Source organism: Gymnoscopelus microlampas (genome assembly GCF_963454915.1).
Source record: "Gymnoscopelus microlampas genome assembly, chromosome: 7".
Taxonomy (NCBI): domain Eukaryota; kingdom Metazoa; phylum Chordata; class Actinopteri; order Myctophiformes; family Myctophidae; genus Gymnoscopelus; species Gymnoscopelus microlampas.
The window spans coordinates 43,650,910-43,678,680 of record NC_139944.1 but is presented as its reverse complement, the minus strand read 5'-3'; the positions used below and the strand labels follow the sequence as shown (position 1 = coordinate 43,678,680).

The 27,771-nt window shown below is 41.2% G+C and overlaps 1 protein-coding gene across 4 annotated transcripts in view; it reads right to left on the bottom strand.

Moving 5' to 3' along the window:
- Positions 1-1,547: 1,547 nt before the first annotated feature.
- The window catches only part of tacc1 (transforming, acidic coiled-coil containing protein 1), a 46,774-nt gene continuing 20,550 nt past the window's right edge, over positions 1,548-27,771 (bottom strand). For 2 of the 4 annotated variants that reach the window (XM_084063173.1, XM_084063172.1), the window contains exons 2-13: positions 19,550-19,656; positions 12,989-14,441; positions 11,724-11,784; positions 9,180-9,387; positions 7,609-7,670; positions 6,773-6,895; positions 6,473-6,549; positions 6,313-6,356; positions 4,062-4,225; positions 3,776-3,882; positions 3,499-3,619; positions 1,548-3,360 (exon numbers count right to left, since the gene is read on the bottom strand). In XM_084063173.1, the coding sequence (XP_083919299.1) occupies positions 3,295-3,360; positions 3,499-3,619; positions 3,776-3,882; positions 4,062-4,225; positions 6,313-6,356; positions 6,473-6,549; positions 6,773-6,895; positions 7,609-7,670; positions 9,180-9,387; positions 11,724-11,784; positions 12,989-14,418 (2,463 nt within the window). In that variant the 5' untranslated portion in view covers positions 14,419-14,441; positions 19,550-19,656 and the 3' untranslated portion in view covers positions 1,548-3,294. Of the gene's footprint in view, positions 3,361-3,498; positions 3,620-3,775; positions 3,883-4,061; positions 4,226-6,312; positions 6,357-6,472; positions 6,550-6,772; positions 6,896-7,608; positions 7,671-9,179; positions 9,388-11,723; positions 11,785-12,988; positions 14,442-19,549; positions 19,657-21,523; positions 22,410-27,771 lie in introns of those variants that run through there. The other 2 variants (XM_084063170.1, XM_084063171.1) reach the window with 2 other exon arrangements.

Here is a 27,771-nt window from a genome sequence, read left to right as displayed (position 1 = left end):
GAGACATGTTAAGTGAATGACAGAAATGCGGACGTGATGTTATGGATGGGGGAATGCGTACACTCATACTCGCACGTGCACACGTGCGTCCTGAGGTAGGGGCCGTCCTATACCTCTAGGGGCCGTCCCCAGCATTTGAACTGCTCAAGAAAGTGGAGGGTAGGCTGGCTATGTGTGTATGTAATGTAGCCTACAGTCAGTGGTTCTCAAACTTTTTCATGTCAAGGACCCCCAAATTAACACTTATTAGCCCGCGGACCCCCATTTGAAAAGATATGCCAAGGACCCCCATAAGAGAAGTTTTTTTATGGCTCTAGCAGTGATTCTCAACCATTTTAAATTCAAGGACCCCCAGTTTGACATGGATTAGACTATACGGAGCCCCATTTAATGGCATTTCTATCTCTGGGACCCCAATTTATATTGTAAAATCAATGTTAATTTAACTCTGAGTGTACAAATGGAACCAAATGGATCCTAATGGGTCCATTTGGTTCCATTTGTACACTCTCTGAGTTACAGACCCATAAGGGTCCATATGGTTCCTAACTATATCATTTTGCTGGGGACCCCCTGGAACTCCCCCAAGGACCCCTGGGGGTCCCCGGACCCCACTTTGAGAACCAACGGCCTACAGTCAGTGGTGGAAAAAGTAGGCTTACTCACATTTTTTACTTAAGTAAAAGCATCAATACTGCAATGTAAAAAATACTCTGTTACAACAAGTAAAAGTAAGGTATTCAAAATTACTTGAGTAAAAGGTATTTTTACTTTGACTATTTCCAATTTTCAATACTTTTACTTCCACTCCACTACACCTCAGAGGCGAACATTGTAGGCTACTTTTACTCACTATAATTATTTGAAAAGTTCAGTTACTCTGATTATTATTACAAAATATACATTTAACTTCAGCCATATATATACTTTTGAAAATAGCATATCTACAAGCTTGTAGATCTGCTATTTTCAAAAGATTTTTATACATTTTGAAAACTTGAAATGGGACATTCTTCATGATGAGTACTTTTACTTTTGTAGGCTACTTTAAGTATATTTTTGATACAATGCTTTTGTACTTTTAGGCCTTCTCAAGTAAATTTGGATGACTTTTATGGTCTATGCTTGTAACAGAGTGTTTCTACTACTGTGTGTGTGTGTGTGTGTGTGTGTGTGTGTGTGTGTGTGTGTGTGTGTGTGTGTGTGTGTGTGCGTGTGTGCGTGTGTGCGTGCGCACTGTGCGTGCATGCTGCTTGTATGCGTGTGTGTGTGTGTGTGTGTGTGTGTGTGTGTGTGTGTGTGTGTGTGTGTGCGCGCGCGCGCATATTAATGGTAGCTCAATTAATTATGGCTTGCTTACCTGTGTGTGGTAAGTTTGCGCCACCTTGTGGTAAGAGGAGCTTACTGCAATACTCAACATCCTCTCCCACGTTTTGGCATTGATGGAAAAGCCTTGGAACCAGTGGAGTTAGCAGAACTGTACCATGAATTTGTATCTGTATTATCACAAGACAATACTGTGTAGCATTTAAATCTCAAAAACACTGGAAAAAGCAAAACAAGCAGCATAGGCTATTCCTTGGTAGATTTGTGTTAGCGTACCATTTAAATGTTAACCATTTTATTCAGAAATGCCTTATGCACAAAATATAATGGTTGACATCTAATCTTTTACAAATACTGACAGCAAAATAATGAATATTTAGTATTAAAATATAGACATTTGTACTGCAACAATGAATTTTACATACAAGGCATCTTCGAGCAAATACAAGATCATCACTACAGGACATGATTTGGCACTGACATTGGCACAAGATTGTTCTGATCCATCCAACTAGATTCCATTGTAGACATTTACTGGGTGTTTAATGGCTCCAACACAGCATAACTCTGAGTTCAGAGGTAAATGAAGACTCCAGATATTACTGTGAAAGAGTCCATTTAGTTCGAAACAAATTGGTCTTCCTTCTTATCTCAACATTTTAAACAAAACAAAATGTGATACAATTGTGGGTTTACTTGAATCATTTATAGTGATATCACTACTATGTACCTGAAGGATCAGAACAAATCCATTATAACTCTTTCAGGATATTTTGAGCAAACACAGTATACATATATACATACATAAACACTTTGGCAAGGGGATCTGGGAACATTTGCATCAGGCAAATAATTGAAAACTAAACAAGTTTACTCTGTTTTCTTTTTTACAAAAGTGTCAAAATAAAGGCACAACTGCAAATGGGATACAGTTTAACACGACCATTGTCCAAAAATATATGTATGCATGGCCTCCAATATAATATGCAGCCAACATACATCCACTGTAAACCTATTGAATGCAATATCATTTATCTGATACATTTATTATGTAATTTGATTAGGCGCTGTATTTCTTGAAAAAGAAAATAAATCCATATAGTATGCAACTGCTCGGCATAATGCATCTACTAAGTGTGTAGATGCTCAAGACATTGTTGAATTTTATGGCAATACAAAAAAGAACGTCAAAGCCAACTTCATACATGCACTGTAATATATACAATTCATTACAATGTCAAAGTCATAAAAAATGTTCTCATGCCATGACTTATAAAAAGGAAAAAAATCCAAGATGTTAAATATCAACATAATAAACTACAAATGGGTTATTAGACACCATAAATCAATTTCCCCTTCAGAATAGCAGCCAAGTGACTGTATCATTGGCATCCATCAAGTGTACGCCTACTGAGTGTTTAAAATAACAATTACTGTATGATACAAAAAACGAAATGGAATATTGATGACTGGGCTCTTTCCCTGTGTGCTACAATGTCTTCATCTCTTCACTAATGAACACAATAGTTATTTATAAAACACTAAAGTGTGAATAAACAGCTTGGACATATCTCGCTTGCTGATTCCTCCCTGTCAGTCACAACCACACATTTCGAAACACACAGTTCCAAGGAGATGACCAACAAACACGTATGATTCAAAACATCAGGTTAATAGAGAGAGAGCTAATAATTCGGATACCCCAGGTGGCATCTCATCACAATGTGACTCATTGAGGCCTTATCTTATCATGTGATTCTTCAGCTGACACTTATTCACTCTGATAAATAAGCAAGTGCAATCATTGTGCATTTTATAATAATAATAATAATAATAATAACAGGAGACCGAGAACATTATTGAAATGTGCTCAAATCTGATGTTAACATCACACTGGAACGCATACGTGCAAAAAAAAAAAAAGAAGGAAAAAAGTGATATTTGCATGATAGTTTGATTACAGGCCTTTTAATCTGTTCCCAGTTTGGCAATCAGTTCATCACAGATCTTGGTAAGCTCTTCAATCTCTTGATTCTACGGGAGAAAAGGCAAAGGTGCAAGCATTTGGTGTCATATGATTATAATAAAAAATAATACAGACAACATAACAGACTGCATTACGTTTAAATACATTTTAAGTGAAGAAGCATCAATGCCTCATTGTTCTCCTACCTTCTGAGAGACAGCTCTCTCAAGAGACTCTGCCTTCATCTGCTCCATCCTCAAGCTGGCATTGAGTGCCACACTCTCAGCGTTGGCCTTGGTACGCACCTGGGCTATGTCCTCATTGGCCCTGCAGGACATTAGGGTGGGTGAAAATGATATACTGTACATGGGAGCGGGATGATCTTATCCGTGTTTTAATTTGAGTATAAGGAATAATTGCGTCAAAGGTTTACACTCCAGTGCAAGGGCACTGATCACATTGGTGACGGAACGCCTAACATACTTGTCCAGTTTCTCCTCAGCGTGGACCTTGAGTGTTTGGTAGCGCTGCTCCTCCTGTTTGACACGCACCAAATACTCCTGGGCACATTTTTTCAACACCTCTTCATTCTGGAGACAGAGGACAGATACAAACAGATATCAGGTCAGGATAAAAGTCCTCTGGTGAAGTAATGTCTTGAGACAGACTGTGTGGGAAAAGCAGAACGAGGAGCACTCGTTCTTACGGCACAGGAAGCCGAGGCCGGATATATATTTGGTATATTTGGTTTTCATTTATCCCCGCTGACCTTCTTGAAGCCCTCCAGAACAGCCTTCATGTTCTCATATCTCCTGAAAAGGTCCGACAGTGAGCGTTCCACAGAGTTGAGATCAGCCACTGCCTGGTCTCTCTCCATGGTCAGCTGCCTGACACTCTTGTTGCAACTCAGAGTTTTCTGGTTTTCCTCATCCTCTGGACACCGTAGAAGGAGGCGAAAACAGTAGAGTTTTAACCAAACCACAGTTACATACTATCTTTCTGACACAAATAAAACAGCATTATCACATGAATCTTAAATCAGAGTAAACAAGAACGCACTCAGTAGAGTGGTGCTAGAAGAACCAAAATGGATGAGTTTCTTGCTCTTGGTAGCATGAATGTGAAAAGCACACTTTATAACAATTCTGCTGGCCTTACTTTTCAACTGTTGGTCACAGACAGACAGACAAACAGACGGGTGACAAAAACATGACCTTCCTTGGCAGAGGTAATAATAACAAAAAACTAAACAAAACAAAACATCTGTACATCATACTATTGAGTGAGATTGTTTGCAGTGTCCCACCTTCATTACTGGAAACATCAGTAATAAAAAGTGTGTTGATTGTTATTATTATGAAATATTGTATAATCATTATAATCATGTACAATTCTTTTTCTCTATAATTTTTATCCCGCGATTTTTGTAACCCATTTTTTTCACCCGGTGCCAATTTCCTAAGTGATCCTGGGCGCTACACCAGCCCTACACCAGCGCTACACCAGTCCCCCACAGCCAGGGAGGCCAGGGCCGAGCTCATGCTTCCTTCAGTGCATGAGAGCCAACTGACCTTCTTGTCACCTGACAGGGGGGAGTTTCCCTGGTTGGACGTAGCGCGTGGAAGGAAAACGTTATTCCAACCAGTTCCCTTCCCTTCCATCAGGCGCCCCGGCTGTCATGGGGGAGGCGGTATAGCGACCAGGATTACTACATGTTTTTGTGAGGGTATTAACTACCCTAGGAGACACGGGGAGAACATGCAAACTCCACACAGAGTAGGCCCTTTCGCCAACCCCACCCTGGGTATGGGCGCTGATGACGCGGAGGAGAAGACACGCCCCCAGCGCCCACAGCGTCCCTGGCGGGAATCGAACCCAGGACCTTCTAGCTGTGAGGCGACAGCGCTACCGACTGCACCACCGTGCCCCTTCATGTACAAATCAACCACATAACTCTATACTTTTTTATTAGAGTTATGTATGTCAAATAGCAAAAACAGCAGATCTACAAGCTCACAACATGTAATCTTGTGATACATTCTGAGCTTGTAGATCTGCTATTTTTTACTAATCTATTATTGCTGAATGTTTGCCTACTTTTGCAGAATGTTCACTTATTTTTGCTGAATTTGAGCCTATTATGACATGCCCAGAATAGGGACGCTAGGGTTCATGAGGCGAAGCCATCTTTGATGGGAGAGGTGTTGTAGCTTGCTCTGGTTCTTTTTTTTTGTGTGCCAATTACTTCCTCCCACTGCTGTCGTACCCTACTCCTGTACAGTAAAACGCTATTTATAGTAGAGATCATCTTGAACAAATACAGTAGGTAAGAAAATACCACCAAGTTATTCTATATCGGAGATAGTGGGGCAAAGAGTGCCCTTTGTTTCCTTTGGCTGCTCTGTTTGGGGTTTTCCCCTCACTGCCTTCGCTCTCTAAATTGGAAAAGGATGTTTTGGCTTTTGTAACTCTATTGACTAGGTCAGGAGACTCATCTTGATTAATTGGAAATCACCTACTTCCCCCTCCCACACTCAATGGATAAGAGACATCTTGTACTGTCTAAAACTAGAAAAGATTAGATTGTCATTAAGTGGCTCCACCAATAAGTTTGGGAAGGTATGGGGTCCATTCTTTCAATTTGTCCAGAATTTAAAGGGATAGTTCACCCAAAAGATGACTTATTTTCTATCAATTACACACACCATGAAGCCTTGAATTCATGGAGATCTTTTTGTTTTGTCGCATTCCTAAGCCAATAATTTTATGACCGGCGGAAACATGCTAATGTCTCCGGTAGGAGACTCCAAGTTGACACTTTGAATCTCCTACCAGAGTCACCGCTGGCTCAATTCAATCTGTTTATTGCAATTTTTGTATTTGTTCGTTTGCACTGGATGAAGCTATTAGGTATCTGCATAATACCAACTTTTGATGTTGAATGCTTCTGTGGAAAAAACAATAAACAAAGTTAAAGATAAGAAAATAAGTAAGTAATAAAAAGTAAGGAAACAGCTTACCGATCATCTGTGCAACAGTTTTTTCATATTCTGCAACTATTTTCCTGTCAAGAAAGGTGATAGAATAATGTCTTAATATTGTATGTACAACATGTGTATTGTGTTTTGTATGCTGTATATAAACCAAGATGTAAAAACACAAATAAAAATAGATTCATACCTCATCTCCAAAACCTCTGCTCTGCTCTCTTCATACTTGTTCTTCCATTCATTGGCCTCAATCTCTTTAGTGATGATCTGTTTGACAGAGACAACATTTAGAATATCCAATATACTGTATATGTTAACGGGCGACTGACATTTTTTAACCTGGATCGGTGGGACATTCTAACCTGCACAATTATTACATGCAGTTTTGGTACTTTGAGTACCGTATATTTTGTACTTCTACTATCTACATTGCAGTATTGATACTTTTACTTAGGTAAAACATGTGAATACTTCTTCCATCACTGTGTACCTCTTCTCGTATCAAGGCAAGCACTTCAGCCTTGTCTATCTCACTCAGCGGGACATTGTCCTGGGAGGGGCTCGCTTTCTCTTGTCCAATCACCTTTGTTGGACCGAAGGACAATTCCTTAGGCTGCAGAACATTTAGAAGACATACATCCGACATGACAACCCTTTTCTTTGACTTTATTATTACAAGCACATTTTATTGCAGATCCCCGCGCTATAATCCCTACAGTACCTCCACAGATTTATAACGTTCCATCCAGGGATATTTACACTGCAGTAAAAAATAACCCTGAGAGTCTTCTGGACTAGAGTAGTATTGCAAGGTTGGGTTTCATTAATAAATTACGTGTCTTCTAGTACCCAGGGGCTAGTACAGGTGGAGGCCACTGCATAGAATGAGTTTCAATGAAACATTGTGAATACAAATACGTTTATACGGCATGGGCCACTGACAAAAGTATAACTTACTGTGAGAAGGTGCTGGATGCAAAATAGCAGAGAAAAGATTGCAGATTCACATTCTTTTTTTAGCTTTTAGACATAGACTAAATCAAATGTGAGTACTTTTTCCACCACTGCTTGTAGGTGGTAAGCAGGATTTTATAGTGGATGCTTTGTTTGACAGGGAGCCAGTGTAGGTCGTAGAGGACGGGTGTAATAATATTACACCCGACCATATGGTCTCTGGAGCGGGTACTGGTGAGCAGACGGGCAGCTGAGTTTAAATGTAAACATTTTAAAACACCTTCAAGCCAGTGACTAAGAATGACTGAAGGAAACACGAGTCCTGTGTAGTTTATTGTCACAGTTTCCATCTGTAGCTTCAACTCTACCTACCGTATTATCTTTCAGCCTCCAGGTATCCTCTTCCAGACGGTCTATTACCTTGGTCTCAGGCCCTAGAAAACAACACAATCCATTAGGGATCTATACCGTTGAATCACTCCAAAATACAATTTAAATGGAATTAAAAGAAAGTTCATATCATTTAAGTTCAAGAGATACAGGGATTATCTTTATCTCGGATTGCTTGTATTGATTCTGACCAAAATTTATATTTTATTGTTTTTTTTTCTCCACAATTTAGTCGTCATGCCAATGAACTCTTCCCCACACACACATTTGTGTGTTATCACTGCTGTTGTATCTGGCTTAGCTGCCAGTGCCGCCCCGGCCCGTAGAATTATGTGCAGTGATATCACCCTCCCCAGCCCGGCTTCCCTACCCCGAACATAGGCCAATGATGTTCTCATAGATGCTTGACAAAGCCGGATGCACCACGGTGGATTTGAACCTACAAGCTCCACGGTGGTGGGCATGGCACTTTACCACTGCGCCACCAGAGTGCCCTAAATGTATATTTTAGGTAATGTCCTGACATTTCTACAAACCACTAGATGGCAGTAAAACGTTTCATGAGTCAAACCCCCATTTGTATCTAAACCCTAACATGAAAAACAATGGCTGTTTTGACTATTATTTATCCAGGGAATGGTTTCAGTGGCATGCATGCTCTTTATCAACAATTCCCTAATACAAATGAAATTGTTTATATTTCAGTGTATGATAAGCCAAAATAAGCCAATTTAATTGTCTTATTTTATTATAATACGAAAAAAAACTAATAAGTTTACTATAGCCCTGGATAACTAATAATAATTAAACTAATAATGATCTAACTAACTATAACAAACCAGAAAAGCACTCAGAGAGATGCTACAGGCTACCTCCAATATATGCTCTGTTATGGGCATTCTAAATGTGGCCCAAAGGACTAACTTTGACCTTGTACCGTAACCTTGACCGTTGGCTGATTTGAAAATAAATAATATTAAAAGTGCAGGTGCAGACTCTAACCCCCAACTCATCTGCCAAGTCTGATCAAAACCAAATAAAACTGTTCAAGTGAACAATGACACAAACAAACAGTCAGACAGACAGACAGACAGACAGACAGACAGACAGACAGAGAGAGATTACATTACACCCACTGGTGCGGGTGTAATAAATAACTAAAATAACTAACTAACTAATAATGTAACTAACAACATTCCAAATGACCCTACAGAGGCAGAATGGATATATTTAGCACTGGGATGCTACAACGAGGACAGCATAGTCAAGCCACTTCAGCACCCTCTGGTGGTCAGATTTGCAGATACTGGTACATACATAATAGTACACAGACGAGCTAACAAACAAACAAACAAACAAACAAACAACAAACAAGTTCAACAATAGTTTTGCATCTCTTCCTGGTTGAAATAAACTCAGCCTCAGTATCTGTCATTGTCAAACTTGACATGAAATATAGTATTATACTATGATCAAAGTGTGATAACACACTACCCTCCCCTAAGATAGAGGTGTTACAGATGGTCCGTACACATTTGGTTGATGATTCATACCATTGATAATAGATGTGTCATCGACGATGGGCTGGTGTTTTTCAAGTCCTTTACTGCACTCGGTGACCTCTCTGTCCTGTGCGTCTGTAGTCTGAGCCAAGATGGCAGAGGACGCCAGTTTCTCCTCGTCGGTGGCAGGTCGGCCGTGGTGTGTGATCTCTGGCACATGAACCACCACCACCTCCTCCTTCTCCTTCTCCTTCTCCTCCTGGAGAAACAGGGGGGAGATGTTAGGCTTCATGTATACTGTACTTCTGTGATGTAGTGAGCTTGTAGAGCTAATTGATAGTTCAGGTAGGCACGGCAGGCAGGAGGTGTACACACTCAGCCTCACACTTCTCCCCCCCTTTCCACATTCAACCTCACTCAGCTCCTTTCATTCCCATTCACTAACAAGCTAACACATACGCCCTCAATCTAAATGGTTCATTTATGTGGTATATTTAAGCAGAACACTGTTCACTCTTCATGCTCATTATTGGTCTCAGCTCTGTTTGGTTTCAGCTCTGTTCCTGCAGCTGTCTGTTACAAAATTCCCTCCTCCTCCCCAGCCTCCTCCTGTGGCGTGCCATCTAAGTTAAATGTATGATTCTGTGGGTTGTATGATGTTATATCTGTGTATCTTAACTTAAACTTGAAGGGCTCAATATTGAAATCTTTGTTCTGTGGATTCTATGTTTCTGTGAATTCTATGTTAATCTGATATTAATGTATGCCCTGAAGGCAAGGGCTCATGTTATGCAATAACTCTGTATCTTATCCTCTGCTTCTGGGGGGGTTTGTGATCTCAGATCTCTGTGTCATGCTTGAGCAGATATTCTGTGCTCACAGGAGCAGAGTCACACCGCCAAACTGAATGCAATAGCGTTGCAATAAATGGTTATTCCTGACGAAAGCGTCTAACTGAACTATGTTTGGTGTGTAGCACTGGCACACTACAGTGTATAAATCAGGCTTTAGACACCATGTGAAGAGTGTCGTTACAAAATGAGCCAGCCATGTGAAAAGAAAACATACAGTATTGTAGATTGGTCTTGCGAAAAGGTGGTTACTGTCATGAAAGTAATCCAGGTGAAATACTTCTTACTTTATGAGTGAAGAACTTCACATTTTTGAGTTTTGAGTTTTATACAGAAACCTTTCACACAAAAGCCATTTGGGAATACAAGGGATTTGAGACAAAAATCATAATGTGACATTATGATTTATAATTTATAATTCCACACACTCATCATATATCTGGCAATGAGTGTTAATACCATCAGATTGTGGCTCTGGGGTTGTGTAATGCCATGATGTAACATCGAACATTGTTGAGATGTCTTCAATAGTTGTTCCGTTGATTAGAGTTGGATGTTCCAAAAATAGTCTCATTATTGCTTCCATGGTGAAACAGATCTCTATGCTAAGGCTTTTAGTACATAAACACACGCAAACAATGTTGATTCTGCCAATATGTAACATCACAAAAACCAGTACGGCATTCTTTTTTAAATAAAAAATGTCAACTTTATATTGTGTCTACAATTGAATTAAGACATAATCTGTGGTTCCGGAAGCCGATCTTGAAAACGTTTTTTATTATTTATTTGAATGATATTATATATTGGCAGACTTTTCTTTGTTTGTGTTTATATGTGCTACAAGAGTGACCTTGAGGGCTGTTTCACCATGCCATGTAATGAGGAGACTATATGTAGGACTGCCAATTTCTAGTCAACAAAGCAACGATTGAAGATATCTCTCCAGTATTTGGAGTTACATCATGGCAAGGTAAATGCAACCCAAATCTCAATCAAAGTGTCATTGTGCTTTAACTCCTATATATGGATCGTGAATATACTGTAGCCCATGTACAAGCTCAAAACGCATTGCATCGCCTTGTAAGCTTTTACAAAACGTTTTCAACTATATAGTGACACGCCTAAAAGAGGGACGTCAGGTTGAAAATGGTTAAGATGAGGTAATATGAACACACACACTGTGCTGGGTGTGGCTGGGATGACTCTGGGTGCACTGAATGTTTTTGTATCTTGAAGTAGCAGAATGGCATCATGTTGGAAGGGCACATGGGAACTACAAACTAATACTGAACTGTAGAGCGGTGATGAGTCACTGATCTGTCACTGTGCCAGGCCCGGCACTGCAGAGCTGGACACAATGATGATCCCATCAGCTTGAGGAGCATGCACGCGCAAGCGTGTGTGTGTGTGTGTGCGTGCGTGCGTGCGTGCGTGTGTGTGAGAGGAGGGCCAAGGGGGTTTGAGAGTTGCTGAATAATGGCCCTGGCATCTCTGCAGTAAAAGGGAACACTTTCGACTGATACTTCACTACATTCACACTATCACTTTCAAACAGACACTATCTTTCTCTTTGTCTTCCTTATCACGCACGCACGCACGCACGCACGCACGCACACACACACACACACACACACACACACACACACACACACACACACACACACACACACACACACACACACACACACACACACACACACACACACACACACACACACACACACACACACACACACTTTACCTGATTACACACGTCAGGGACCAAGGGCTGGCTTTCATACTTCTTTACTTTACAGGAGTTCCTGCAAACAAAGCACATAGGAATCATTCAAATTCAGGTGTCACAGTCATTTGCCATTTGAGTTTGCACAACATCTCCACATCAGACACAAAACAGATGCATGTAAACAAAACACTGCTGCCCAACTTCTGGAGGAATCACAAGACCGGACAAATTGAATTGCTGATGTGACCTGGTGTTGTGGGCAGGTCAGAGCGAAAACAAGAGATCTGTCTGCTTCACGTGCTCTTTTATCTGTTTATTACCAGACAATACATGCCTTGAGTAGAAGAATACGATGGGAGGCATGCAGGCAGACGTGAAGTGGGAGAGAGCTTCCGATAGAGATAGAGAGAGAGAGAGAGAGAGAGAGAGAGAGAGAGAGAGAGAGAGACAGAGAGAGAGAGAGAGAGAGAGAGAGAGAGAGAGAGAGAGAGAGAGAGAGAGAGAGAGAGACAGAGAGACAGAGAGACAGAGAGAGATTTAGAGAAAATATACTTACAACAGAAAACATAGAAGCTTGACTTGCTCAGGGGTCCTGATGCCAATAGAAGTGGAAGAAAGCAGAGATTTGGGGGTTGCATAAGAGACAAGAGGTGTCAAGGACAGAGCGAGGGAAGGACAGGTTGGGATGAGGGGATGAAGAAAAGGGAAAGACAAGGGAGAGTGAGTGCAGTAAAGGGGTTCAGCCCGGCATGTTAGAGTCAGCAGTTAAGTTCAGAGTCTGGGGGAGATTTGGCCATAAACATATGATGCAAATAGCCCTGCAAAAGCTGAGAAAATATCAACCACACTGATGCTATACGCACTTAACAGCCTATATTTAGCCTGTTCAGGGATCACATCAATGGCCAATATGCAGTGTTAAGTGTTTGGCATGCATTCAAAGCAGTTTGGTATGCTTCCAACTGTTAGTGGATGTACAAAGCAGTACACTGAATGAGACATAGCAGGCTCACAAGTTTGTGCTGAAGCTGAATAAAGCAAGCAGTGAAACAACAAGGGAGCATATGACACATAGATATTTGGAAATGTGTAATTAACTGTCTGGACAACGTTAATAGTCCAACTGCAATCTGTCTGGAATGGTGACTATGCAGTTAAGTAACCATTGCTACAGAGGAAGAATATGGACCAATTTTACACTTTCAGAGTTAAATAAACCCTCTGATTTTCACTGTGTATGGACATATGGATGGAAAAACCGAATGTCACTGTAGACTTACGTCACTGGCTTGTCCTTCTTTTTCTTGGGAGGCTGTTTCACTTTCTTTTCCTCTTGCGTGTCCTCTGCTTTATTTTTACCTCCATCCTTCGAAGACAAAACGTCCTTTTGCACACCTTCATCCTTCACCTTGGTCTGAGGCAGAGGGGTGGAACTGGATATGCTCTCATTATTCAAGTCCTTAGAGGACTTAAAGGGGTCCAAAGAGTCATCAAAGTTATCTGGATCAAACTTATAGGAACTTCTGGGCAGCTCTGGAGAGCCGCTAACCGTAGAATTGCTACCAAATGGATTGAAGTTAGGGTCATCCCATTGACTGGGATCAAAGTTATATGTTGACTTTGGAATTGGAACATCCTCCAAATTCAGAGGTTCTGTGGACTCTGAAACTGAAGCAGGGGTCGTTTCTGCAATCAGCTCTGACACCGGCTCTGATACTTGTTCAGGATCCGGCTCAGACACTGTAGGTTCTGGTGCCGGTTTGCGGGTGACAGCTGATCCTTTGGACTTCTGCTTTTTAGCAGGAAGTTTGCCGAGTGTCTTTTTCGCGCCTAATCTTCTCGGAGGTGGCTTTCTGACCTCCCCCTCATCCATTCCAAAGTCTAATTTTACCGCCTCCTTGAATTCCGTGGATGATTCCATCACTTCCACCTCCATCTGAGATGCAGAGCCAGCCTCACATGGAGGAGGCATCGAGCAGCCTATTGGCTCTAGCCTGGGGAGAGAGTTCATGCCACATATGGGAGGAGAATTCTGAATTTTGGATCCACCGCTATTGAAGGGGTTGAAGCTGTCATCCAGCTGGTTGGGGTCAAAGTTGTAACTTGCCTGCGGGATCTGGCATATCTGGTCCTCGTTCTCAGGAGCGGGTTCGGTCAGTGGTGCCGGCATCTTCAGGGATGGAAGCTTAGACTTTGTGGGTTTATTGTTTGGCACGACCTCTGTCTGACTTGTGAGGCCATTTTCTATTGGCTCTGGAGAGAGAAGATGATTGTCCTCAGGGAGCGCTTGAGTCACGCTGAAAAGTCCACCGTCCTCAGCTGGGAACGGATCTGCAGCTGTAGCTGAAGTCAGAGCTGGGTTGGGGGCAGGGGCAGGGGCAGGGGCAGGGGCAGGGGCAGGGGCAGGGGCAATGTCAGGGACAGGGGCAATGTCAGGGTCACTGTCAGGGGTCAGGGTTGAGGAGGGGGTAGGTTCAGGAGATGGTAATGAGGTTGATGTTGTGCATTCAGTCACATCAGGTTGTTCCATGGTTAGAGGGGATTCTTGGTCAGGCAAAGAAATCAAGGTGTCCAGGATGTTTTCCACTTGTTCTGCTGCTTGTGTGTGGATGTTCATGTCCTCTGGGCCCCCCACGGGGACCACAGGTTCACCCTGGCCCATATTCTGATCCAGCAGCACCTCCTGAGTGTCAGCAGGTCCAGTCACCATCAGCTGCACTTCCTGCTCCAATGCTGAAGACCAGATGAGAAAGAAAGCCTCTATTAAAGTCACAATCAACAAATTAAAGGAGTACTTCACCCAAAAAATTACTTATTTTCTAAGTCACTCATTGAAGACACTTTTGAGTCTCCTACTGGAGACTTCACCATCGCACCGATCGTCAAATTATTGGCTCAGAAATGCGTCAAAAACAAACAATATCCATGAATTCAAGGCTTCATGGGGTGAGTGTAATTGATAGAAAATAAGTAATTTTTTGGGTGAACTGCTCCTTTAAATAAACACAGAAGGACGGTGTGGAGGAGGTGCGAATAGCGAGGAAGTTGGACGCTATCATGGACATACATGGTGGGAAGATTTAGCAGGAGGCGTAAAGATAGATCTTCCCCAAGGGGACAACCAATAGAATTAGATAGTCGTTTGTGTCTGAAAACAAGTTTTTTTGTTTTGCCAGTAATGTGATGTATTTTACCCTGCTGTGTCTACAGTGATTTTTCTTGCCCTGTAATCTGTATCATAACTGCTGTGCTGCCTTTGGCGCCTGCATTTCCCTCTTAGGATCAATAAAGATCTTGTCTGATCTTATCTTAAGGCCATGGACATTTCTACGATTGAAGATTCATTTCTCACTCATATCGCCTGCTTAATAGTCTGCCCAATAGGAATCTAAACCAAGGGGGTATGTTGACAACTGATTGGTTCTCTGAATGCAGGCTGCTGCTACCATGCCAACTGGTCCAAGAGCACCTGTTGTCATGGTGATGTTTTTATTTGACAGTAAAGGCCAAGACAGTTAAACAGTGCATTTTGATCAAATGACAGATCATTTTATGTGTTGAGTGACTATCAAGATGTGATCACTGCCCTCTGGGCTCTGGGAGATGTCAACATATTTTAGCATGACTGTCATGCTCACAGTTTACACATGGAATATTATGTTGCTAGGAGATGAGAAACAACAGTCTGTTATATTTATATCCACATGCATGCTTTAGTCAAAATACTGATGCCATCTATAACACAATACATCGTATATAGTATTGTGTTATGGCACTGCATACTTATTATGCAGTACTTTATTGTATTAACCCATTGAGACCTGAAGCCGATTCTACATGTATCCTAAATCTCAACAGTTTTCTGATTTTTCAAAAATAGCAGATCTACAAGCTCGTAGCGCGGCACTCGGTGCCGCGCTATGAGCTTGTATATCTGCTATTTTTGAATAGCCCAAAGTGTAAAATAATGCTTTTTTGCTCAAATCTAAAAATGAGACAGTTCCAGGTCTCAATGGGTTAAATAACGTGTCTGTTTGTGTGTGTGTGTGTGTGTGTGTGTGTGTGTGTGTGTGTGTGTGTGTGTGTGTGTGTGTGTGTGTGTGTGTGTGTGTGTGTGTGTGTGTGTGTGTGAGAGAGTGATAGATTAGAAGACACGTGTTCACACACATGCTGAGGGAGGTCAAAATGAGGACAAACATGGCTTCTGTTAGTTCAGTGCTTCTCAAACGTTTTCATGTCAAGGACCCCCAAATTGTATTTAGCCACAGACCCCCATTCGAAAATATTTTGTGTTAGGGAACCACAGAAGAAAAGGTTTATGTAAAACAAATATATGTATTCAGAATGTTTCAAACATTTTCAAGATTTTTCAAAAATATTTCTAAAATAGCAGATGTGCAAGCTTGCAGCACGGCACGAAGTGACGGGCTGTAAGCTTGTATATCTGCTATTTTTGAATAGCCAAAGTATAAAATTTTGCCTGGGGACCCCCTGGAACCTCCCCAAGGACCCCTGCCTGGGGGTCCCCGGACCCCACTTTGAGAACCATTGTGTTAGTTTACAATAAAAGGTTGATCTTGTGTTGACATGTGATGTAAAGCAAATGTAATCATTCCACATCCATGTCATTTTCTTTAAAAAATGTATTATGATAAACAAATGTTAGTGATTTGATAAGGGATTTGTCAATGTGATACTCAGTGTGGGGCCCAGTGGTGGCTTATCCAACGGGCTTGAGGTGCTGAAGCACAGGGCACCAACCCTTGAGGGGGCAGCAAACGGCATAAAAAAAAGAAAGAAGACGAAAAACGTTTCGTCGTTGACAAAACGGTGCCGGGGGGCACCAAACCGGGTCCAAGCACCGGGCACCACGAAGGGTTAATGTGGGGCCAATGCATTGTGATTAGTGAACCAGTATCACCTTGTTGAAACTAAGCCAGTTCCTCAAAGAAGTTCATTTGTTTCTGGATCCTGAACTGTAGTATGGATTATAGTGTTGCCATTGGGCAGTTTTAATAAATTAATGCCCTACTTTATACTTTGTCATATGACATGCAAAAGCAGTATAAATAGCAGATCTACAATGAGCTTGTATGTACTGTATGATATTTTTCTATTTTTGCTATTTTGTTTTTAAACATATTTGTCAATTTTCACATTTAATACATTTAATAACTAATAGTGATGCCAGGTTGAAAGTCGTTAAAGGGACATGAAATCCTATAGGCTGATTCTGTAGTTAGTTTTCAGGTTCAGGGTAAAAACTACAGAAGGGCAACAAACCTTGCAGGTTTGTTTGTATGCAACACAGCTGCAGATAATCAAATTACCGTAACAATAGGTGTGTTAGAACTGTTGTGCCAGAACAGTGGGTGTGACACTCGTCAATGCTTGCACATTCACAGTTCACACGCCTAAATGTAACCAAACCTACAACAGTTGTAGCCACAACTACAATATGCACTAGCTCAGTAGTTAGAGTGTCTGCCCTGAGGCTGGGAGGTCGTGGTTCAGTCATACCAAAGACCCATTCTAACCCATTCCAACCAATCTGCTATTTTTGAAAAATCGTGAAAATGTGTGCAAATCTATGAAATCTTTTTTAAAGCGAATATTTGTAACTCAAATATTTGCTTCTGGGGGGGTCCCTGGAACAAAGTATTTTGAAATAGGCTTCCGCGGCCAAATACATATCATTTTGGGGGTCCTTGACATGAAAAGGTTTGAGAACCACTGATATAGCAACATAGGGTTTTTCAGAAAACTGTTAGGATTTAGAAGACATTTTTGAAGAATCGGCCTCAGGCCTTAATGGGTTAAAACAATGGTATAGTCAATGCCTCCCTGCTTGGCACTCAGCATCAAGGCTTAGATTGGGGGTAATTCACTGTGGCATACTAGTGTCACATCCAGGGGCTGTACTTGTGCATCGTGGCTGGGGATGTACTGGTATATCAAGCTGCCTCAAGCTAAGCAAACAGGAGATAGGCTCCTGACACTGGCTTACAATATGCATCCCCCATTTAGTAATTAACGCTAACTTAATTAGGTTGCAATGCGGCGGCGAACTCCAAAACTAGTCCTCTATTCATCTATTGTATCAGTCTATCCATCCATCCCTCTAATAAATAATACATCTGATAACATCTGGCTAGAGTTTACAAAACTTAAATGTTTATGACAAAGTATTACAGTTGTCAACATTACCAAAATAAGCTTTGCTGCTGCTGTCAGTGCCTTGGTGTTATGGGGGGATAGTGACTCACGACTTAGATCTACATCTAGAAAACATTTACTAACTGTGTCTAACATTATAGCCTGTCGCTGGCATGGTAATGGAGACTTTGGATAGGCCACAGACAAAACAAGGCCTTCTGCGAGTTTACATTAGAAGAAGTTTCATGAGGCACATTGGCTCCACTCAGCCAAGAACAGCCTTTTTCTCAGCCAAGATGTTCCTTCTCCACACAGCTGCATGATGGGATGTTTGTGGTTGAAGGCGAAGGAAACGTCACCTCCTCCTCCTCCTCCCATTTTAACAACACGCACTTCTGAATTCTGCTTGGATTTACAGTCTGTTTACTGTTACCTTCCAAGCTTGTAAAGTAGCAGTATACAGAATAGACATGGTACACGGTAGATTGCTGTTAATTTATCAATCTGTGGCAAAGTGTACAAACGTGACCAAATTACATTTGTACATTCTCTGAGTTAAATGAACACTCCGGATTTGACTGTGTAAATGCTGCATGCAAACACACACCCACACGCACTGTTTTTACAGTGAGGATTATCCATAACAAAACAATGAGGATTCACAATACATCATTGCATGTTTTTGAGGTTACGTCAAGGCCTGGAGACAGGAGACAAGCCTCTATGGTCTGGTAACATGCAACAGTTAATCAAACTAATTTATTTAATCGATTATTTAAAAAAAAAGATAATCGATCGTTTATATCGCTATTTTGGGCATGCAATTATAGGCGTAGAAAAAGATTTTTTTTTTTATCCAAAATACTGAAAATAGGCAATCGTTGTGTGACAAAGTGTAATATAACACATATATGGTTATTATCAATTTGTTAATAAATACAAAATTAAAGAAAATGTGCTTCTCAATTATTAGTAATTGATATATTAATCGCCATGAAAATAATTGATAGTTGCTGCCCTAGTAACATGTTCAGGCACTCTTCTCTGCACTCTGACCTGTCCCATTGACCGACGGACGGCATCTGACCTGTCCCATTGACCAACGGAAAGCATCTGATCTGACCTGTCCCATTGACCAATGGAAAAGCCAACTGAGCCTGTGCTTTTGTCTAACCTGCTGAATTCCAGACCAAAGGACATTCCCACACTACTCTGTTCTCCAGGCTCCTCCCACCCATTCAGCTCACAATAATGACACTGCTGTCAGCATCATCGCAAGCAAGAACTCAGTATGCACAGCCACTTACACAGTAAGATCCTCAGTGTTCATTTAACTCTGAAAGTGTACAAATCCAACCAAATGGGGCCGTAAAATCAGACGCAGCACACATGCAAATATGTGCAAATGAGCATACCCCCAAAAACGAAAATACACATGCACTGACAGGAGTGTCCAGAGGGACTTCAAAAGACTTCGTCTTGTTTCCATGGCAACATCAAGGAGGCAGTCGCTCTCCACGTGAACGCAGAACGTGCCAGTGGAGATGGTATTATATAACGTCTGCTCAGTGCAATGGAGTTGTTTACGTTCATACAGACCTTCAAGAAGCATCGAATGAACCTATATAGCATGCGTTTTCCTTTGTTTCTTGTTGGTTGGACATTTGTGTAAGCGGTGGCCTCACCTGTTGCGGCTGCATCAGGGATGTTGTCCTCCAGCTCTCCTGGGGATTTCAGAGGGGAATGCACTGGGGTGGCTGCAGGGGTCTCAAAATGGCCCTCCGAGTCAGAGCTGTAGGAACCAGAGAGAGAGAGACAGAGAGAGGTAGACTTTAGACAAAAGAAGGGAAACAATTTATGTGTTTTGATATTTACATTACACACGTTATTTTTGTTTTACCTGAGGATACACACATTGAGCAAAGGTAGTATAGACCAGCATTCATTGTTGTTTAAGGCATTTGAAAATACCAGCGAAAATACCAGTTTTCCCCATTCTAATTTAGAAAGTGTCTACATATCCTTCCAGACAAAACATGACCTTGAGGCTTCCCAGAATATGAAAGCAGGGAACTAAATTACTATTGCTATTTTAGTTTGTAAGCCAATTCCAAGACTTCTTGTGGGCTGCATAGGAAAGACAAAAACGGAATCATGCTTTGTTTTCCAGCACAGTGTCAGAAAGAGAATATAAGATCACATTCAGGATTTGGTCAGTTTAGATAAATGGAAGATTCTTTCAACATACAACTTGAATTTTAGGTAGAGGATTCTGCACAGCCCAGATTACCTTATTTAGGAAGATTAAACAAGTTATAAATTAGGCTATAAGCTACGCATATATCTTGTGATCTGCTGAGATGGTATGTGATTTGATAAGCATGGATATTTATTACTTCCTGATTCAGCATTAGTGTAGTATTTGGCTGAGCTCTCACAAGAGCGTTAATAAAGTAAATGAAGTGATAAATACAGCAGATGTTGGAGAAGCAAACTGACTGACTAATACTAACCCTCTCATGCAAGAAACTGAAACTAAAAGTATGTTTTGTGATACAAAATAATGATGCAGACTCAAAGAGCAGAAACGGACATGATCGTTATGTCAACTATACAGTACTTCTATGTGTGTGTGTGTGTGTGTGTGTGTGTGTGTGTGTGTGTGTGTGTGTGTGTGTGTGTGTGTGTGTGTGTGTGTGTGTGTGTGTGTGTGTGTGTGTACACATCATTAGACTATGTTGTACCTGTCTCGTGCTAGAGTGCATTATCCCCTACTAGCCACAGAAATGAGGAAGCAAAGGCTTAGCAAAACATTCTCCATTCGTTTGTTCTCCATGTCAAAGCCCCTCACCACACCACAGTGACACTAGCCTTAAAGGAGTAGTTCACCCAAAAAATGACTTATTTTCTATAAATTACACACCCCATGAAGCCTTGAATTTGTGGAGATTTTTTTTGTTTTTGTCGCATTCCTAAGCCAATAATTTGATGTCAGTCTCCATTGAGTCTCCTACCGGAGTCTCCAACGGTCATCAAATTATTAGCTCAGGACAAAATGCAACAAAAACAAAAAACAGAGTGTATGATTGGTAGACAATAAATAAGCATTTTTTTGGGAGAACTACTCCTTTAAAGCTTTTTCTAATAAACATTCCCACCATCCCATCATCAAACATCACATTGTCAAGTGAAGTGACAACATTAAATATTTGTTGTCCCATTGGCCAGTAGTACAACACATGTGGGTTTTTTTCTGAATCTCTCCACAGCCTCAAATTCCTGTAGGTTTTCCTTTTAACTCTACACAGACCCTTACGGGTCCATTTTTACACTTGCAGAGTTAAATTAACACACACTGTGCCGCCTGAAAAACAATGCTGACTACAAACAGTAAACCCCACCACAGGTGGAAAAGCGCACACACACACACACACACACACACACACACACACACACACACACACACACACACACACACACACACACACACACACACACACACACACACACACACACACACACACACACACACACACACACACACACACACACACACACACACACACACACACACACACACTCTGACTGTCTTCCAGGCAGCAGCATGAAAACAACACAGTCAGTAGTCTGGAGGCTCAACTGTTGGCACGGGCACTCGCCTAAAGCCTTGAGATCTCTCCTCCTCTTCCTCCCCTGTCTCTCCACGTCCACCCTCTTCTCCAGCCTCCCGCCTCTCCTCCTCTTCATCCCCCTCTCCTTCTCCTTCTGCTCCTCGCACCGCCGTCCATGTCCACTTGGCCCAGGACACGGGGGACAGCCAAGACATGTCTCAAGTCTGCCGACAGGTTCCCACGGTTGGGTGTCCAAAACAACGAGACTCTATTACCAGAGTGGCTTCTTTCAGCAGGAAAACCTGTTCCTCCTCTCAGCTTTTCGCTCCTCAGATGTCCAGTGAACCAACTGTTCTCATAGTTCTCCACATAATTTGCGTCTTCATGTTAGTCACCATTTCCCTTCACTATTTCCCCCCCTGCCAAGGCACAATCTGGGTGTTTTCTTGTCCACGGATGACTAATACGCTTCAACTCAGCCACGCTCTGTTCTCCTCCTTCCTTCTGTCTCTGTGGCAGAATACCACAGCTCTGTCTGATCAGCTGGCTTCCAAAATGCTTTTCTCTCTCTCTCTCGCCCCTGCCCCCTCCACCTCTGAGGCAGTCCACTAAACAGAGAACAAGAGGGGAGAGACAGGAAGCCTGTGACTTGAACAGATGCATGCTTTGCCTGAGTCAGTCAGGCTGCTCTCCCCTGTGGGTTGAGAAATGGTCTCTCCCAGCCAGGGCTTGCTGTTCCACTCTAAAAAAGTAGAAGGAGGGGGAGAGAGAAAACAAACACGGGAGGAGGAGAAGTGGAACCGAACTGGTGGGGCTCCACCATGGTTTTACAGCCCAGAGAGAGGTTAGGAATGTTGGGGCCGGAGCTTAACCCCTTACCGCCCCGGGCTGGTTATAACTGTTAAAAACGTACGTCTCTCATCCAACGGCAGAACAAGGGGAACCTGTTCTGTCACATAGCCCCTGGAGAGCCACCTGCGTGGAAGTATGTGTGTTTCCCAATTTACCTAAGTTAATGTTTCAGAGTAGTCCTTGAGTTGACTGACAAGAGGTATGTCCAGGATCCCCTGCAGCTATACACAGTAGTGTGAGTCAAATAAAATAAACAGGGCACTGTGTTCATACAGTATTTGAAGAAAAAAACTGCCTAATCTCCCAATTAGGTGTGCCTGATGATTTGACTGTTCTGTAGAATAACTAATGTCACTCAAGATAAATGCTCTTTTGTTATTTTAACCATGGGTGGGAAGTTACTTATTACTTACTATTAAGTTACCGTAACTGAGCAGCTTTCTCATGAACTTTCATGAGCTTTTTAAACTAAGTAGATTCTAGATAAAAATATTATACTTTTGGATAATATGCAAGAATTTGCCTACAGACTGAGTGAAGCCTACAGGTATGCTGTTTATAGTATGTCACAATCAGGGGGATGTTCAAAAACAAGTTTTTCCTTGTGCAATCTTTGAGAGAAAGTATGTAAAGAAAACATTTAAAGAGTTTGGCTGTCAGGACGTATTCATATTGAAATAGAGCCACACTGGCCCTTTCACGGTGATCAATTATGTATCTCATTAACTGTTACTTTTGTACCTTTACTTGAGTCGTTTTCAACAAGTAATCTTGCTTGCACTTCTTTTTTAAAGATTTATTTCGGGCATTGTATGCTTTGTTTATTATTTCAGACAGATACAGTGAGACAGCTGAAAGGTGGGAGAGAGAGTGGATGACATGCATTACAAGGTGCCTCGGGTTGGATTCAAAACAGGGTCATGCTGTGAGAAGGTTTTAGCCTTGCACCCTTACATGGTGAGAAACCGGGGCACCCATTTTGCTTCTACTTAATATTTAAGTCAAGAAACAGCACTTGAGTAGAATATACTAGCATTCTTCCCCCCTCTCTGATTTAAACTAACAGTCGTAGCATAATATGTGATATAAATGTTGTCATGTTCACATAGTATATGCGTTTCCTGTGTATTGTCTTTGTGTTATTCTACTGGCTGGACAATCTTGAGTGTGGTTTTGCAAAGTCTTTTCAGGAGCCAAATTCCGCCTGAGTTTCCACTGAGGTGGAGGAGAGACACATGTGCTTCAATCAGGCTCAAAGTTTCCATATTACAGAGGAGAAAAGAGAGAGAGAGGGCGGAGGCAAACTTCTGTCCACATATTTACCGTCTGGCTCCAGAAGAGCTTGGGCTGAGAGGAATTTGAGCAATTCATATTTTTCTTTGATTACGTGCTGGTAGGAATTATAAGGCACACATTATAAACATCAAATAGATTATCTCTGGAATGCGTTGATCATACTTAAACTTTTGTGCAAACATTTTTAGCAAAGTCCCTTTTTCTTATGACAGTCACCAAAGCCTTATCAGAGGAGTACACTAGATGGGTTACTATGAGGGGTGCGCAACAGTCAATCAAACTAATTGATTTAATTGATTATAAAAATGTTTTTCTTTTTTAAATACAAGTAGCAAAAATCTACAAGCTCACAACATGTCGATTATAAAAAGCTCTATTTGCATCGATTCATTCATGTATCCTATATTAAAATTGGCTAATAGGAGGGCGGGCAGGCCAGTTGACCTCTGATGTCATTCTGACTCAGCCATAAACAAACCACGACAACATAACCATAAACAAACCACGAGTCAGCTCCATTTATTTACAATTATTCGAGTAATCCAAAAACGTAATTGATCGAATAAAAACTAAGAACATAATCGATCGATTGCAGCCATAGGTACTGTTATCTCACAAATCATCACCAATGTGACCATGTCTGTCATCTGTGATCCCTCATCAACACATGCAGAGAAAAGCATTATTAATTATTATTATTATGTTATGAATCTTGACATCTGTATGGGTGCCTTTCACTGAAGATAAAATCCATGGGTGACACAAGGACACAAGGTAGATATAGGGATCACAATGTTACATAACCAGTCAGTATGTTTTATTATGTTACTGCATATTCAGACACCTTTCATTATTAACCTTAAAGGAGTAGTTCGCCCCAAAACAATCTTGTTTTCTATCAATTACACACCACATGAAGCCTTGGATTCATGGAGATGTTTTTGTTTTTGTCGCATTCCTAAGCCATTAATTTGATGACCGGGTCATCAGTCAGTAGGAGACTCAGTACGGGACTTTTTGACTCTCCTACTCGGCCAGTCATCAAATTATTGGCTTAGGAATGAGACAAAAACAAAACAATCTCCATTAATTCAAGGCTTCATGGGGTGTGTAATTGATAGAGAATTCTATTTATTTTGGGTGAAATATTCCTTAATTGTACAATACTGTACATCAGCATTGATTTATCTTGTTATAGAAAATCTATAGTCGTTGACTCAACACAGGGACTGTTTGGACAGACTGAATAGGCAAGAGTAAAGGCAACTGTGTGTAAGTGTGCATGTGCGCGTGCCTCTTTCCACATGAGAGACGATTTTTTTTTTACCATTTGAACCCCAGCATGCCTATTCTGGGGGGAACATTTGCCCCAAAAATAGCCGATCTATCAGCTCACAATGCCGCAACGCCACACATTGTGAGCTTGTAGATCTGCTGTTTTTGGCAAAGAGATTTGGTGTAAACAGAAAAAAGCAGTACAGTTGTAACTCAGGTCCATTTTTACTAAGAATTTAAGTTTATTTGTTTATTTAAACGAATCGCCAGTAGCTGATGCCTCAACGTCAGCTAGTCTTCCTGGGGTCCAAGACATTAAAATACATTAACAAAAACATACAACATATCACAGATGTACTAAAAACAGCAAAAACATAATAATACATTTTACAAAAGTCAATTATCACATAAAAAGAGATATCAACAGGGATACAACAGATTTAAAAAGTAGCACTATCAATCTGGTATGTAAGAAAAGATGTTACTGTATGTTTTGAGTGTACAGTATATGAAGTCGAAGTTTCCTTTTAAAACAGGCTTTTTCTCTGGTGTTACGAATCTCACTTGGAAGACTATTCCAAAGTACAGTAAGTGGTTAAGACAACTACCAACATTACCACTGTGACTGCTGCTACTGCTCAGGCTGTGATTCTGACGTTCCTCTTTGTAATTCAAGCACAACTACTACACACAGAAGGGGCTCAGATTTCAAACGCTGTTTGGTAAATCTGCAAAACATTATGGGGAAAACAGAAACTTCAAAGGGACTGAAACCAGGAGAAATCCACCGAAACCATGAGACCACCACCGTCGCCTTATCATTAAGTATGTCTTTAAGTTGACAACACTCGGGTAAAAATTCTGTCTCTCTCAGCACAGATGTCACCGAGGACACATCCGTGTTTAGTCTGAACTCTGAATGTCATCTTGAATTAACCCTAGCGTCCCTATTCTGGGACGCGTCACAACGCAACACGTTGTGAGCTTGTAGATCGACTGATTTCGGCAAAGATATTTAGTGTAGACTAGAGCCTAGGGAAAAAAGAAGGGGGCCTAGTACAGACCCCTGGGGGACTCTGATCAACTAAGTTTATAGGGTTTAAGTGGTTAACAGTCCAATAACGATGTCTTCCCAACAGAGTGGCCCTGATATAATGTAGAGTAACTACAAAGTTCACAGCCATGTCCAAGTGTGAGTAAACACAGCATGAAGATACAACATTGCATAACGTTACTATACATAATGTTAAAGTATGTAACATCCCTATATATGCAGTGTCACTATAGATAGATCAAGTATCAATACTGCAGTGTAGATATACACTAGCGGCTAGCCTGTTACAAGTAGAAATCCCATATTCAAAATGTACTTGAGTAAAAGTACAAAAGTATCGGCATCAAAATATACTTAAAGTACCAAAAGTAAAACTAGTCGTGGTGCAGAATGTCCCGTTTTACAAGTTCAAAATGTATTAAAACAATCTTTAGAAAATAGTCGATCTATAAAGCTCACAATGCGTCGCATCATGATGCATTGTCAGCTTGTAGATCTGCTATTTTCAAATAGACTACGGTACATATATACACGGCTGAAGCGGTTAGTGTGTTTTGTAATAATAATCAATGCAGTGGAGTAAAAAGTACAATATTTTCCTCTGAGATGTAGTGGAGTAGAAGTAAAAGTATTGAAAAATGGAAATACTCCAGTAAAGTAAAAGTACCTCAAAATTGTACTTAAATACAGTACAGTACTTCAGTAAAATGTACTTAGCTACTTTACACCACTGCTGCCCTAAGAGACGTTCACTAAACAGAAACACCAAGAGACTGAAAAGGCATTCTGAAAGTTTTGGACACAATGCTTCAACTGAAGCATTACATAACAGCACTTCCTCTATGTCCAGAAATAGGTACAGACAGACAGAGAGGGCCTCGCTATACTTTGGCAAGCCAAGTCCTACACAAGCAAGCAGAGCTATCAGGTGGTTATCAGGTGGCCAATGTATATCGGGCTCAAGTGGTTAAACTGAATTGAATGCAAAATTAACCCATTTTGCTGGGAACCCGCTGGTACCCCCCAAAGGACCCCTGGGGCTCCCCGGACCCCACTTTGAGAACCAAAGAGATAGATAGATACCTTTATTTATCTTGCGGGGGAAATTCAGTCGGCCAGAGGCAGCATAGCATTTAAAGGTTACAGAGTTACAGGTAAAGAGTAAGGAAAAGAAAAAGTACTGTCGTGTGTACAGAAATACAAGGCAAAAAGAAAAAAAAGACAGAAGAATCAGCGGTTGATATTAAGTAAAGAATAGTACAGAAGTGGTTAGAAGGTGGCGGGGATCAAGGAAAAGAAGGAAAAGAGGTCTTAAATTAATGCCGATCACCCAGAGAAACATTGTATGAGAATGTGTGCATAAGGAACGGGTCAGGGAGAGGTCAAATGTATCTGGTGAATTCTGTGACTGACAGTTTTTTGCATTACATTAAGTTCATGTCCTTTCACCTATGCTCTAGTCATGTCTGTAAGTGTGATTTGAAGCACTGATATCCAGTCAGTGTTCCTCACATTCTACTCTTTACAGAAACAGATATGACAGACCGAAACAAAACAAAAATATTACAGTTGCAGTAAAACTGATGAAAGTCACTAACATGTTGTATGATGACTGCAGCAAAATGATTCAACCAGTAGATGAAAATGGAGGTTGACAGTTCTCAAAACAAGGAAGTTGTAGTACGTAGACCACATCCTCCCAGAGAAGTGCTGATCTTTTCAACTAACACAGCTCACTTACTACTCACAGCAGAGCCCAGTATGACTGACATCATATGTGTTGCAGTGCCATCCAGTGGCAACATAGATTGTGACACCG